The following is a 16184-nucleotide window of genomic DNA, read 5'->3' as shown; positions in this document are numbered from 1 at the left end:
GGAACAGCAGACTGGGATAAGGATTGATTGAATATGTCCGTAAACACACCAGCCAGCTCGTCTGCGCATGCTCTGAGGACGCGGCTGGGAATGCCGTCTGGGCCTGCAGCCTTGCGAGGGTTAACACGTTTAAATGTTTTACTCACCTCGGCTGCAGTGAAGGAGAGCCCGCAGGTTTTGGTAGCGGGCCGTGTCAGTGGCACTGTATTGTCCTCAAAGCGGGCAAAAAAGTTATTTAGCCTGTCTGGGAGCAAGACATCCTGGTCCGCGACGGGGCTGGTTTTCTTTTTGTAATCCGTGATAGACTGTAGACCCTGCCACATACCTCTTGTGTCTGAGCTGTTGAATTGCGATTCCATTTTGTCTCTGTACTGGGACTTAGCCTGTTTGATTGCCTTGCGGAGAGAATAGCTACACTGTGTGTATTCGGTCATGTTTCCGGTCACCTTGCCCTGGTTAAAAGCAGTGGTTCGCACTTTCAGTTTCACGCGAATGCTGCCGTCAATCCACGGTTTCTGGTTTGGGAATGTTTTAATCGTTGCTGTGGGTACGACATCGTCAATGCACTTCCTAATGAACTCGCTCACCGAATCAGCATATTCTTCAATGTTGTTGTTGGACGCAATGCGGAACATATTCCAATCCGCGTGATCGAAGCAGTCTTGAAGCGTGGAATCAGATTGGTCGGACCAGTGTTGAACAGACCTGAGCGCGGGAGCTTGTTGTTTTAGTTTCTGTTTGTAGGCTGGAATCAACAAAATGGAGTCGTGGTCAGCTTTTCCGAAAGGAGGGCGGGGGAGGGCCTTATATGCGTCGCGGAAGTTAGTATAACAATGATCCAGGGTTTTACCAGCCCTGGTAGCACAATCGATACGTTTTGGTTCCAGGTGACTACGTCATGAAGCTTGTTGAGAGAATGCCAAGAGTGTGCAGGGCTGTAATCAAGGCAAAGGGTGGCTATTACGAATCTCAAATCTAAAATATATTTTGATATGTTTAACACTTTTTTGGTTACTATGTGTTATTTCATAGTTTTGATATCTTCACTATTATTCTACAATCTAGAAAATAGTACAAATAAAGAAAAACCCTTGAATGAGTAGGTGGGTCCAATTTTTTGACTGGTACTGTATATAATGAACAGACTAGGTCTGTACTGCTCCTACATGGTGTAACAATACATAATGTAGATGTATATAATGAACAGACTAGGTCTATACTGCCCCCCCCCCCCCCCCCCCCGCCCAGTGTATAATAGCCTATTAACCGTGCATAATAATGTAACACAACGGTTTTACCCTATTAGGTGACCGGGGCTATCCACTGAAAAGGTGGCTTCTCACTCCATTTGCCGATCCCCGAACAGCAGAGGAAATACACTTCAATTTGGCACACGGCAGAACAAGGTCGGTTGTGGAGCACGTGGCCCTGCTGAAGAGCAGGTGGCGTTGCCTTGGTGCATCAGGTGGAAAACTTCTCTATAAGCCAGAGAAGCTAACTTCATTTACTAAAAATACAAAACTTGAATGTAGTTTTAAAATGGGCCAACTTAAAGCAACATATACCAACATTTTATTGAAATTGCACACACAAAAGGTTCTGGCCAAATAGTTGATAACAGTTTTTAATTTGGCCCTACGGTTACTGTCCCCTTGGCCCTACGGTTACTGTCCCCTTGAAGCTTGTTCGTTTTGGCATTGCAACAAAATGTGAACAGATTTCAAGGAGACATCTCAGTAACTGTAGTGCCCATTAGTAGTGCAAGTTTGTTTGACAAGAACATTGGGGTGCAATTTCAAACCTAAATATAAAATGTTGGCCTGATGCAGTGAGGAGGCGGCAGCTCATACAGAGATTGGTGGTAAGAAACAGAATACCAGATAATTTACAAAGCATAGGTTTTTTATTCATGTTGTGGAAAACGTTCAACAATTGTATTATTGAAATGAATCAAAATCCCTGCGTATTCTTCCGAGTTCAGTCCACACTCTGCCCACCCATTGTGTTCAACCTTTTCCGGGTTTGCTGACGTGGAGGCAGGCGTGGATTTAATTTGACCTTGATTTAACTAGGCAACTTGTTCTGGGTTTGCAGGACTGACGTGGAGGCAGGCGTGGATTTAATTTGACCTTTATTTAACTAGGCAACTCGTTCTGGGTTTGCAGGACTGACGTGGAGGCAGGCGTGTATTTCATTTGACCTTTATTTAACTAGGCAACTCGTTCTGGGTTTGCAGGACTGACGTGGAGGCAGACGTGGATTTCATTTGACCTTTATTTAACTAGGCAACTCGTTCTGGGTTTGCAGGACTGACGTGGAGGCAGACTTGGATTTCATTTGACCTTTATTTAACTAGGCAACTCGTTCTGGGTTTGCAGGACTGACGTGGAGGCAGGCGTGGATTTCATTTGACCTTTATTTAACTAGGCAACTCGTTCTGGGTTTGCAGGACTGACGTGGAGGCAGACGTGGATTTCATTTGACCTTTATTTAACTAGGCAACTCATTCTGGGTTTGCAGGACTGACGTGGAGGCAGGCGTGGATTTCATTTGACCTTTATTTAACTAGGCAAGTCATTTAAGAACAAATTCTTATTTTCAATGACGGCCTAGGAACTAACTGCCTTGTTCAGGGGCAGAAAGGGCAGACCTTTTTTCTTGCAACCTTCCGGTTACTGGTCCAACGCTCTAACCACTAGGCTACCTGCCACTCCTATGGACCGTCTACACTTGTGGCCAAACATTCCCCCTCACTCCTTGCACCTGCAACGCTTTGGAACCGGGGCCTCATGGACTTGGACGGACCCTCGACACCTGTGGCCTAACCTCCCCCCTCACTCCTGGAACCTGCTGATTTGGGAGCCTCACTCACTTTATCCCTAGGTGGAGGGCGCACGGGGCTGCAGCTTCCCCCGTTTCTATGTAAATAAAATAATGAAATAAATCAGTGCATGTCTTGTATATTAAGTTACCGACAACCAAGTTTCACATTCTCTTCATTACTTACTGTGATCCAGCGATGCAGCCGTGAGGGTTTCGTGCGCCGACTTCACCGTTTCCCACAATCAAGTCCCCAAGTGGAAGAAACCTATTGATTTGGTGACCCCCTGACCTTTCCTCTAGCCTCTAGCGGCACCATCAGGTAGAGTTATTTAAAGCTTTGAATGGGTGGATTGGGTTCTGGAGGTGTGGTTACAGCTATTGCGCAGGGTTGGTGTGGCCTGTGGTTGGTGCGGCCTGTGGTGGTGGGGACCAATGTGATATATTTCCATGGGGCCTAAAATCCCTGGCGGCGCCCCTGAGTCCACCTAATAATACGTGTTGCCTGTCTTCGATCTCCTCTACCATCGCTGTGATCTCGTCTTCCAAAAAGTTTGCTTTTTCTCTTTTGGTCCTTTTTGGACTATTCCTGACTAAACCGTCATTTGTACTAGCATTCTATACGGGGAAATCGCTGATTGTAAGGCACGTTCTGGTGCTATCATTTTTAGGTAATTTGAGATTTATAGATCACAAGGTGCTTAAATTACAAAATGGCCTTCTTAGAACCTGGGTAAGCAATGTTTTTTTTGTAATGCTCAGTATCTTTTATGAATCGAATGTAAGCACACCGTCAGAAAATGATCTTACGACTAAGTTAAAGTATAAATCGAAGATTATTTTTATATAAATGAAGCCCCTGCTATGAAAAAGTGAATTCCAGTCGTAGCTGTATGGTGTTTTTATGGAGTCCAGTAAGAGTACATAGATGTAGATGTATATAATGAACATCCACTAACACTGTTAAAAATAATGGCTAAAACTGTTACAAAAATTCATTTTATTTTTCAGATAATATGTTGCATTAATCAAATCATTTTAGTTCTCTGACATGGTGGAATAATGCTAATGTGAACATTCATGTGGTGGTGAATGTTTTTCATGTCAACATCGTATCAATGTTATCAGAACAACGTCATCACATTTGTATACTCCTTTAACTTGATGACTAGTACACAAATGAACTTAATGACAAAATTCAACAGGTTTCAAGGTTAGAATCAAGAAATGCACATTCTACAAATCTACAGTGCCTTCGGAGAGTATTCAGACCCCTTGACCTTTTCCATTTTTTGTTCAATTACAGCCTTATTCTAAAATTGATTTAAATATGTTTTTCCCCTCAATCTACACACAATATCCCATAATGACAAAGCAAAAATGTTTTAGATTATTTTTTGCTTATTCATAAAATAAAATGAAATATTACATTTACATAAGTATTCAGACCCTTTACTCAGTACTTTGTTGAAGCACCTTTGGCAGCAATTACAGCCTCATGTCTTCTTGGGTATAATACTACAAGCTTGTCACACCTGTATTTGGGGAGTTTCTTCCATTCTTCTCTGCAGATCTTCTCAAGCTATGCCAGGTTGGATGGGGAGTGTCACTGCACAGCTATTTTCAGGTCTCTTCTGAGATGTTCAATCGGGTTTAAGTCCGGCCTCTGGCTGGACCACTCAAGGACATTCAGAGACTTGTCCCGGAGCCAATCCTGCGTTATCTTGGCTGTGTGCTTAGGGTTGTTGTCCTGTTGGAGGTGAATCTTCACCCCAGTCTGAGGTCCTGAGCGCTCTGGAGCAAGTTTTCATCAAGGATCTTTCTGTACTTTGCTCTGTTCATCTTTACCTCAATCCTGACTAGTCTCACACTCCCTGCTGCTGAAAAACATCCCCACAGCATGATGCTGCCACCACCATGCTTCACCATAAGGATGGTGCCAGGTTTCCTCCAAATGTGATGCTTTGCAGGCCAAAGAGTTCAATCTTGGTTTCATCAGACCAGAGAATATTGTTTCTCATGGTCTGAGTCTTTAGGTGCATTTTGGCAAACTCCATGCAGGATTTAATGTGCCTTTTACTGAGGAGTGGCTTCCGTCTGGCCACTCTACCATAAAGGTCTGATTGGTGGAGTGTTGCAGAGATGGTTGTCCTTCTAGAAGTTTCTCCCATCTCCACAGAGGAACTATAGAGCTCTGTCAGAGTGACCATCAGGTTCTTGGTCATCTCCCTGACCAAGGCCCTTCTCCCCCGATTGCCGAATTTGGCCGGGCGGCCATCTTTAGAAAGAGTCTTGGTGGTTCCAAACTTCTTCCATTGAAGAATGATGGACACTGTGTTCTTGAGGACCTTCAATGATGCAATGATGCAGACATGTTTTGGTACCCTTCCCCAGATCTGTGCCTCGACACAATCCTGCCTCGACGCTCTACGGACAATTCCTTCGACCTCATGGCTTGGTTTTTGCTCTGACATGCATTGTCAACTGTGGGACCTTATATAGACAGGTGTGTGCCTTTCCAAATCATGTCCAATCAATTGAATTTACCACAAGTCTCCAATCATGTTCTAGAAACATCTCAAGGATGATCAATGGAAACAGGATGCATCTGCGCTCAATTTTGAGTCTCATAGCAAAGGGTCTGAATACTTATGTAAAAAATGTATTTGTTTTTTATTTTTAATAAAATTACTACAAATTCCAAAAACCTGTTTTTGCTTTGTCATTATGGGGTATTGTGTGTAGATTTCTGAAGAATGTGTTATATTTAATCAATTTTAGAATAAGGCTGTAACATAACAAAATGTCAAATGGTCTGAATACTTTCGAAGGCACTGTAATTTAATCATTTACATTTTGCAATATCCAAATCATGTATTCAATCAAATTCAATTTGCAACATCCCCAAAAATATATCCAATCAAATTTCTTTAGTAATATCCAAATCATATCAAATTCAAGAGGTTCCAAGGTTAGAATCAAGAAATGCACATTCTATCATTCTATTAATCTATTTACTCATTTACATTTTGAAATACCAATATCTAACTCTAGACTTGTATTTAATCAATCAAAATACATAATCAAAAAACACATACAAAAATATAGATTCTGATTTTAGATGTGATCATGTCTTGAGAAGAATAAACAAAACACAAAAGGCAGGCCTATTTTAGAGGAAGCTTTCATACATACAATATGATTTGATGTTGCATAAACCAAAACACAAATTATTAGTCAAAAAAATAAGTCAGGACCCACAGCTATTCTCTCATGTGATTTCAGGTCCTCTGAACGGGAAAATGTCTTTCCACAATGACATTATTGGAAAGGCTTCTCTCCAGTGTGTGTTCCTTCATGCCTTTTCATGTTCGCTAACTGGGTAAAACTCTTTCCACATTGGGAGCATTGGAAAGGCTTATCTCCTGTGTGTGTCCTCTCATGCTTTTTCAGTGTCCCTAACTCTGTAAAACTCTTTCCACACTGGGAGCATTGGAAAGGCTTCTCTCCTGTGTGTAATCTCTCATGCATTTTCAATGTCCCTGACCGGGCAAAAAAAATTCCACAGTGGGAGCATTGGAAAGGCTTCTCTCCTGTGTGCATTCTCTCATGCATTTTCAAGTTCCCTAACCGGGGAAAAGTTTTTCCACACTGAGAGCATTGGGAAGGCCTTTCTACTAAGTGTGTTCTCTCATGTGCTTTCAGGTCCCCTAATAAGGAAAATGTATTTTCACACTGGGGGCATCGATATGGCTTCTCTCCAGTGTGTGTTCCTTCATGCCTTTTCATGTTCGCTAACTGGGTAAAACTCTTTTCACATTGGGAACATTGGAAAGGCTTCTCTCCTGTGTGCGTCCTCTCATGCTTTTTCAGTGTCCCTAACTCGGTAAAACTCTTTCCGCACAGGAAGCAGTGGAAAGGCTTCTCTCCTGTGTGTATTCTCTCATGCATTTTCAAGTTCCCTAACCGGGGAAAACTTTTTCCACACAGGGAGCATTGGAAAGGCTTATCTCCTGTGTGTGTCAGCTCATGTGATTTCAGGTCCCCTATCTGGGTAAATCTTTTTCCACAGTCTGAGCAGTGGTGGGGCTTCTCCCCTGTGTGCATTCTCTCGTGTGTTTGTAGATTCCTTAACTGGGTAAAACTCTTTCCACAATGGGAGCATTGGAAAGGCCTATCTACAGAGTGTGTTCTCTCATGTTTTTTCAGGTCCCCTGATGAGAAAAATCTCATTTCACACTGGGAGCATTGATATGGCTTCTCTCCAGTGTGTATTCTTTCATGCACTTTCAGGTTCCCTGCGTGTCTAAACCCTTTTCCACACTGGGAGCAGTGGAAAGGCTTCTCTCCTGTGTGTGTCATTTCATGTGTCTTCAAGTTCCCTAACTGAGTAAAACCTTTTCCACACTGGGAGCAGTGGAAAGGTTTATCCCTTGTGTGTGTGCGCTCATGTGATTTCAGATTCCCTAACCAGGTAAAACTCTTTCCACACTGAGAACATTGGAAAGGCCTCTCTACTAAGTGTGTCATCTCATATGTTTTCAGGTCCCCTGATGAGGAAAATGTATTTTCACACTGGGAACATTGATATGGCTTCTCTCCAGTGTGTGTTCCTTCATGCCTTTTCATGTTCGCTAACTGGGTAAAACTCATTCCACATTGGGAACATTGGAAAGGCTTCTCACCAGTGTGTGTCCTCTCATGCTTTTTCAGTGTCCCTAACTCTGTAAAACCTTTCCCACACTGGGAGCATTGGAAAGTCTTCTCTCCTGTGTGTGTCAGTTCATGTGATTTCAGGTCCCCTATTTGGGTAAATCTCTTTCCACAGTCTGAGCAATGGTAGGGCTTCTCCCCTGTGTGCGTTCTCCCATGCTTTTGTAGATTCCTTAACTGGGTAAAACTCTTTCCACACTGAGAGCATTGGAAAGGCCTCTTTATAGAGTGTGTTCTCTCATGTTTTTTCAGGTCCCCTGACGAGGAAAATGTTATTTCACACTGTGAGCATTTATATGGCTTCTCTCCAGTGTGTCGTCTTTCATGCACTTTCAGGTTCCCTGCATGTCTAAACCCCTTTCCACACTGGGAGCAGTGGAAAGGTTTCTCTCCTGTGTGTGTCATCTCATGTGTTTTCAAGTTCCCTAACTGGGTAAAACTTTTTCCACACTGGGAGCAGTTGAAAGGCTTATCTCCTGTGTGTGTCCGCTCATGTGATTTCAGATTCCCTAACCAGGTAAAACACTTTCCACAGTCTGAGCAGCAGAAGGGCTTCTCCCCTGTGTGTGTTCTCTCATGCGTGTGTAGACTCCCTAACAGGGTAAAACTCTTTCCACACTGAGAGCATTGGAAAGGCCTCTCTACTAAGTGTGTTCTCTCATGTTTTTTCAATTCCCCTGATGAGGAAAATGTATTTTCACACTGGGAGCATTGATATGGCTTCTCTCCCGTGTGTGTTCCTTCATGCCTTTTCATGTTCGCTAACTGGGTAAATCTCTTTCCACATTGGGAGCACTGGAAAGGCTTCTCACCAGTGTGTGTCCTCTCATGCTTTTTCAGTGTCCCTAACTCAGTAAAACTCTTTCCACACTGGGAGCAACTGAAAGGCTTATCTCCTGTGTGTGTGCACTTATGTGATTTCAGACTCCCTAACCAGGTAAAACTCTTTCCACACTGGGAGCAGTGGTGTGGTTTTGCTGGTTTGGTCTTCTCTGGGTCTGAAGGACTCTTCCTGCTGTGAGAGTCTGGTCTTTCACCTGCTGAAGACAAACATAGTATTTGTTTAAACAGAGAGATCTAAATGAAACCTCTACATGATACAACTGTCTTTCTACAAGGTTTAATCTAGACTAGATCCCTCAATAAAATGCATAATGTTCCAGACCCTGGTGCTTGGTTACGGAGCAGCAGGGGGAACTGCCCCTCCCTTCCTTCAGGCTATGATGGATGCAAGAGATTAGCTGAACAACTTCTGTATCGTTTTTATTAAACAAAGATGTGCACAGGAAGACTGCAGAGAGACTGAAATGCCTCTTCTACAAGGCTGTAACACTGTGCCACCCTCCTGAGGGGAGGGCAGACCTAAACAGGAAGACTGCAGAGAGACTGAAATGCCTCTTCTACAAGGCTGTAACACTGTGCCACCCTCCTGAGGGGAGGGCAGACCTAAACAGGAAGACTGCAGAGAGACTGAAATGACTCTTCTACAAGGCTGTAACACTGTGACACCCTCCTGAGGGCAGACCTAAACAGGAAGACTGCAGAGAGACTGAAATTACTCTTCTACAAGGCTGTAACACTGTGCCACCCTCCTGAGGGGAGACCTAAAGACTCTGGCCTAAACAGTTCCTTGTTTCATCCTTCCCTGGGTCAAAACATTACATCAAGGCTGCCTTGGGGAGGTTGAATAGACTTTATATTTGAATCACTTCAGGACACCCATGGGTTGATGTACCAATCACTAAGACCTGCTTTATAGTGACCTCCGACCTTATAGAGGGTACCTAGAGGTCAAAATCCAATAGGAAATGATCATCAGAATAGTATTCTTTCAGAGGAGCTCCAAATGGAACCTATTGGTTGTGTGGAAAATATGGCTTACTGTAGCATTGCATCGAACTGGGGAGGGACGCGTACTGTAGGGTTTGTGGTGACAGCTATGACAACCGTTCAGAATAATGAGAGGGATCTGAAGGCTTTGTTTAAAGACTACAGACCTGGTGGAATGAGGAGAGATAAGAGATCTCTGGCCGGCATCACTCACACTCAGGCGCCGGCCTCCAGGTTCTTTTGGGGGCGTTTTGTTTCCTGGGTATGGAGTTGCATGCGTGCGTTAAATCAAATTTGAGACATGTCTAGACACAGAGAAAACTGGCAATGCTACTCGAAATGCCCTGGAAGAATTAAATGGGGGAAATGAAAGAATTGCGTAAGTTAGCTCTTCAAAACAGAGAGGTGAAAAAGACATATGAAAATGAATGTTGTACTTTTGTCCCAGATCACTCTTCTAATGTGACTGATCTTGCAGAATTCATTGCCACTGTCGCTAAAAATAATTCTCTAAAACCAGATTGAACGCTTGCAACTTGGTTTGAATCCCTGCTTGGAAATTAGGGATCCCAGATTGCCCAGTGGGCTGCAGTGTGTGTTTTTTGTTTCGTTTTCTTTAATTGTGTTATTAACATGCTGTAAGGCGATTTGTGCTTACTTTAACATGTAATTATTGTTATCACACAAGTGATAAAATGATGGAATGTAAACAGATGAAATTTACTTTGTGCATCTTATCTTTGGTGTCATAAACAATCCTTGGCTCCTGTCTGGGTCTGGTCAAGAGATGAAGGGGGAGGGGCCCCTCCGGAGGAACATCTGTCAGAACGCCCAGAATATGTTCTTTAAGTTAAGATAGACGGAGCCAGTCACACGTGTGAACCGATACAAAGAATCATGTTTATGTAGCTTTAGAATTCAGTATATAAGGCTCTACCCTCGACAACTACTGTGATTATTATTATTTGACCCTGCTGGTCATCTATGAACATTTGAACATCTTGGCCATGTTCTGTTATAATCTCCACCCGACACAGCCAAAAGAGGACTGGCCACCCCTCATAGCCTGGTTCCTCTCTAGGTTTCTTCCTAGGTTTTGGCCTTTCTAGCCACCTTGCTTCTACACCTGCATTGCTTGCTGTTTGGGGTTTTAGGCTGGTACTTACGCATCTAAGTTTGACCGTGACCTCTCCAGCTTGCTGACAATAAAAAGCGATTAATTTAATATTGACTTTTAGTCTCCTATATAAGAATGTCCACAACAATCGCTAGTGTGAAGCATGGTGGTGGCGCCATCATGCTGTGGGGATGTTGTTCAGCGGCAGGGAAACTAGTCAGGATCGAGGGAAAGATGATCGGAGCAAAGTACAGAGAGATCCTTGATAAGGACCTCAGACTGTTCACCTTTAAACAGGACAACAACCCTAAGCACACAGCCAAGACAACGCAGGAGTGGCTTCGGGACAAGTCTCTGGATGTCCTTGAGTGGCCCAGCCAGAGGCCAGACTTGAAACCGATTGAACATCTCTGGAGAGACCTGAAAATAGCTGTGCAGCGATGCTCCCCATCTAACCTGACAGAGCTTAAGAGGATCTGCAGAGATTGAGCAAACCGCTATAATCTGGCTCTCATGGAATGTCATGTTTACAGGCTGAATAGAGCTCTATAATAATAGATAATGTCATGTTTACAGGCTGAACAGAGCTCTATAATAATAGATAATGCCATGTTTACAGGCTGAGCAGAGCTCTATAATAATAGATAATGTCATGTTTATAGGCTGAACAGAGCTCTATAATATTAGATAATGTCATGTTTACAGGCTGTTCAGAGCTCTATAATAATAGATAATGTCATGTTTACAGGCAGTCCAGAGCTCTATAATAATAGATAATGTCATGTCTTTAGGCTGGACAGAGCTCTATAATAATAGATAATGAGGACTACAGTATTCCAGTTAGGGCTGACCCCAATTAGTTGACTAGTCAATTGTTTGGTCATTAGGCTGTTGGTTGACCGAGATGGTTTTAGTCAAGCAGTAACACACATGTATATTTGCGTCCATCTCAATGAACTAATCCATTGCGGAGGCCTAGACTAAAAGCAAATGTATGCTTGATCCGAAAACGTGGTTGGTGGCTCCATATGGAGGGTGTGACGCAATGATGGAGCCTCCGGAGGCATGCAGAGGCCAAATCGAGCTCTGTACCGCATCGCCATGGCTCTGTATAGCTCTGCATTGACATGATTGGTTGACGGTAGGTGGGGGCGGTACATCCTGTATAAACACAAACAGCTCAGCACTGCTCCGCGAAGCAACAAGTATTGAGTTCTGCTGAGGCCGTATCACCGTAAACGCTGCACGGCCAATACAGACGTCGGATTGACCAAGCAGCCCAGCCCAGATTCCGATTAATCGGACAATTTTTTTCATAAATATATATATATTTGTAATAATGACAATTATAACAATACTGAATGAAAACTTTTATTTTAACTTAATATAATACATAAATAAAATCTATTTAGTCCCAAATAAATAATGAAACATTTTCAAGTTGGTTTAAATAATGCAAAAACACAGTGTTGGAGAAGAAAGTAAAAGTGCAATATATGCCATGTAAAAAAAGCTAACGTTTGAGTTCCTTGCTCAGAACACAAGACATATGAAAGCTGGAGGTTCAGTCTTCCCAGTTAAGATGTTTTAGGTTGTAGTTATAGGAATTATAACGTGTCGGCTATTTCTCTCTATACCATTTGTATTTCATATACCTTCGACTATTGGATGTTCTTATAGGCACTTTAGTATTGCCAGGCTAATCTCGGGAGTTGAAAGGCTTGAAGTAAGTCATAAACAGCGCTGTGATTCAAGCATTGCTAAGAGCTGCTGGCAAAACGCAGTAATGTGCTGTTTGAATGAATGCTTACGAGTCTGCTGCTGCCAACCACCACTCAGTTAGACTGCTGTATCACATATCAAATCATAGACGTAATTATAATATAATAAACACAGAAATGCGAGCCTTTGGTCATTAATATGGTCAAATAAGGAAACTATAATTTCAAAAACTAAATGTTTATTCTTTCAGTGAAATACGGAACCGTTCCGTATTTTATCGAACGGGTGGCAACCCTACGTCTAAATATTGCTGTCACATTGCACAACCTTCAATATTATGTCATAATTATATAAAATTCTGGCAAATTAGTTACGGTCTTCACACAGTTCGCAACGAGCCAAACTGTTGCATATACCCTGACTCTGCTTGCATTGAACGCAAGAGAAGTGACACAATTTCCCTGGTTTATATTGCCTGCTAACAAGAATTTATTTTAACTAACTATGCAGGTTTTAAAAAATATATACTTCTGTGTATACATTTTAAGAAAGGCATTGATGTTTATGGTTAGGTACATTTGTGAAACGATTGTGCTTTTTTTCGCGAATGCGCTTTTGTGAACTCATCACCCGTTTGGCGTTGAAGTAGGCTGTGATTCAATGATAAATTAACAGGCACCGCATTGATTATATGCAGCGCAGGACAAGCTAGTTAACCTAGTAATATCATCAACCATGTGTAGTTAACAAGTGATTATGTGAAGATTGATTGTTATTCATAAGTTTAATGCTAGCTAGCAACTTACCTCGGCTCCTTGCAGCCATAAGGTCCTTTTGACGCTGCACTCGCGAAACAGGTGTTCGGCCTGCCACGCAGTTTCCTCGTGGATTGCAATGTAAACGGCCATAATCGGCATCAAAAAAGTCTGATTACCGATTGTTATGAAAACTTGAAAATCGGCCATGGCGATTAATCAGTGGACCTCTAATACCTGTCTTGCGCGAAAATGTAGGCATATAAATGTGCCCATGTGGGGATGTGATAATATTTGTGATTGTCTTAACTCACCACCACTAACAACCTGTGGAGCTTCTCAAAGTAATGTTTTCTTCACCTCAAAAACAAGCAAACAAAATCTGTTTTTACATCCATTGATAATTACAATAGTTCCTCACTGTATTTGAAAAATCTTCCCAGCTCTTTCTCTTTCGATAACCACATAGAGTGAAAGGGAAAAATGTCATGCTCTGATCCAGCGGAAACGTCATAAAATAGACCTACCCGATTACTTCGTATTAGTTGTTTGACTTGGACTGAAATAGGTTCCTGCTACTCATTTTGGGTGCTGGTATTGTTTATATTTAGGTGCAGGAGCTTCACAATACTTTAGAGCTAATATTCTATGAGAGGAACAGGAGATCAAGCAGTAGAACATTTGAGGTGCCGGTACTCAGCTCCGATGAGCTCCTGGCCAAGTCAAGCACTGCTTCTTATCCCTTATGCAAATAGGTTACAGTTTACAGACATAGCTTACAGCTGTGTCTGTCCTGAGCTCACTGGCACTGAAAACTCTGAGGGGCTCAGAATCAGAATCTCAGAATATTTTATACAATGTTGCAAGCTTCCAGACAGACCCAAGTGAATAGCTTAAACAATGTTTCAAGTTCGTTGCAGACAGGCCATGTGTAGCCAACGTGATTTAAAGGATATATATATATATTTTAATCAGGATTTGTTCTACCTGCAGGCTGCAATGTTTCTATTTGTTGGCTATTTTAGTTACTTTTAGGTTGATTATTTTCATTTATATTTAGATAGGATTTTGATTAACCACATGACAATGATTTAGAGACATGAACACGTTATTATAAATTAAATGAAACTGTTCCACGAAACTGTGCATATGAAAAACCATAATTGGCACGCAGATCGGTAGAAATGGTAAGATAAATTGGCATTTCTCATTCCATGAGAAAGGTTGCCAACTCCTCGTGTATTACCGGCAACTTTAGGAGAGTAATGGGAGAATCTGTGAAAGCCAGCAGGAAGAGGGAGGAGAAAAGTTGGGTCAGGTTGTCTAGATCTCAGGCGGCTTCTTGAGGCATTTGTCTTAAAGCATCAGACAAACTCACATACATAGGGTGTGTCTATATATGGAAAAATATACATTTACAAATTTCGACCAATCAATTGGACTTTCAGGCGACCAAGATTTGTTTGTTGTTGGTCGGAGACGATCCTAATTCCAGTCAATGTCATTGGATGCATTTGATCCATTGTTAATGAACGTTTTGGTGGTGGCCCTACTCTGGACGTTACACACATCTTACAGTGTAGTTCAACAATTCCTACAGTACTGAACAACATAGTCAAGTGTAGAACTTCAGTAGAATGCACCATTTAAAACCACACATTAGTTCAACAACTGCAGAGTTTGTGTCACTGATAGACAGTACTCACTGGTGTTAATCAGATCTCCAACCTCCTCCTCTTCCTCCTCCAAGGTGACAGTAATCTCCCCCTCCTTCACCTCAAAAACGTCTTCCTCTTCTTTCACTGTGATAGTCATCTCCCCCTCCTTCACCTCAAAAACGTCTTCCTCTTCTTTCACTGTGATAGTCATCTCCCCCTCCTTCACCTCAAAAACGTCTTCCTCTTCTTTCACTGTGATAGTCATCTCCCCCTCCTTCACCTCAAAACCGTCTCCCTCTTCTTTCACCGTGATAGTCATCTCCTCCTCTTCCTCTTTCACGCCCAACATAGCATCGTCATTTTTACCTTCCTCCTCTTCTTTCACAGTAACAGCCTCCTCCTCTTTCACAAAAACGTCTTCTTCTTTCACTGTAACAGCCTCATCTTCCTTCTCTTTCTCTGTCCAGCAGACCTCTTCTTCTTCAATAGGGGGGGAGTAGCTTAGTGAGCTCATGGTCAGGGTTGTTAGCGAGGTAACGTTAGCTAAATATCATTAGCGACTAGGCTACTGCTAACTTATCCGGACAGCTAGTTGACTAACAAAAATGTAAATATGAAAATGAAGGGGTAACTAGTGGATACGACATACATGTATTTTTAACTCCCCGAAACGGTCTAAAAAAAACGTAAATGTTACGGTTGTATGTTGGCTAGCACGCTACCTAACAGTTAGCTGATTGAATCAGTAACCGTGTTGTTCTCGTTGAAGAAGCGTCCCGTCCTCTAGAATATACGTCACACTAGCAACGGCGCATGAAAGACGCATATCGCCATCTGTTGATTGGAGTTGGGTAAGCAGTAGAGGGAAATGTTTCTTTTTTTATTTAATTCATTAAAGAATAATATTACGTAAAGAAGTACAAAGGAAAACATGTGTTGATTGATTAGTTCCAAAAAAAAAATTATGAGTGAGAAGTTAGAACATCTACTACACAATGTATTATTCATTTTTACTCAGATAAACATACGTTACATGATCCTTTTTACAATCTGACATGGTGGAATAATACTGATGGAACATTCATGAGGTAGTGACTGTTTTTAATGTCAACGGCTTTGATGACTAGTACTGTAGTGGCTAAAGGTTCCTAGATCAAATAAATACATAAATAAAAGCCAAATAAATTCGAATCTAATTTTATTGGCCACATACACGTTTAGCTATTGTTATTGCGAGTGTAGCGAAAATGCTTGTGCAACTAGTTCCGACAATGCAGCAATATCTAACAAGAAATATCTAACAATTCCATAACAAATACCCAAATACACCCAAATCTAAGTAAAGGAATGGAATAAGAATATATAAACTTATTTTACCATTATTTAACTAGGCAAGTCAGTTAAGAACAAATTCTTATTTACAATGACGTCCTAGGAACAGTGGGTTAACTGCCTTGTTCAGGGGCAGAACGACAGATTTTTTCCTTGTCAGTTCGGGGATTCGATCTTGCAACCTTCCGGCTACTAGTTCAACGCTCTAACGACTAAGCTACCTGCAAATAAATATAT

General features: G+C 42.0%; 1 protein-coding gene across 1 annotated transcript in view; it reads right to left on the bottom strand.

Moving 5' to 3' along the window:
• The window catches only part of LOC129839211 (zinc finger protein 585A-like), a 30747-nt gene extending 15364 nt beyond the window's left edge, over positions 1–15383 (bottom strand). The window contains exons 1-2 of the mRNA XM_055906518.1: positions 14664–15383; positions 6145–8573 (exon numbers count right to left, since the gene is read on the bottom strand). Coding sequence (XP_055762493.1) covers positions 6145–8573; positions 14664–15129 — 2895 coding nt within the window. The 5' untranslated portion in view covers positions 15130–15383. The remainder of the gene's footprint in view (positions 1–6144; positions 8574–14663) is intronic.
• Between the last annotated feature and the right edge of the window lie 801 nt (positions 15384–16184).

Source organism: Salvelinus fontinalis, chromosome 40, assembly GCF_029448725.1.
Source record: "Salvelinus fontinalis isolate EN_2023a chromosome 40, ASM2944872v1, whole genome shotgun sequence".
Taxonomy (NCBI): Eukaryota; Metazoa; Chordata; class Actinopteri; order Salmoniformes; family Salmonidae; genus Salvelinus; species Salvelinus fontinalis.
Note: the sequence above shows the minus strand (reverse complement) of the source record. Positions and strands in the feature narration are given on the sequence as shown.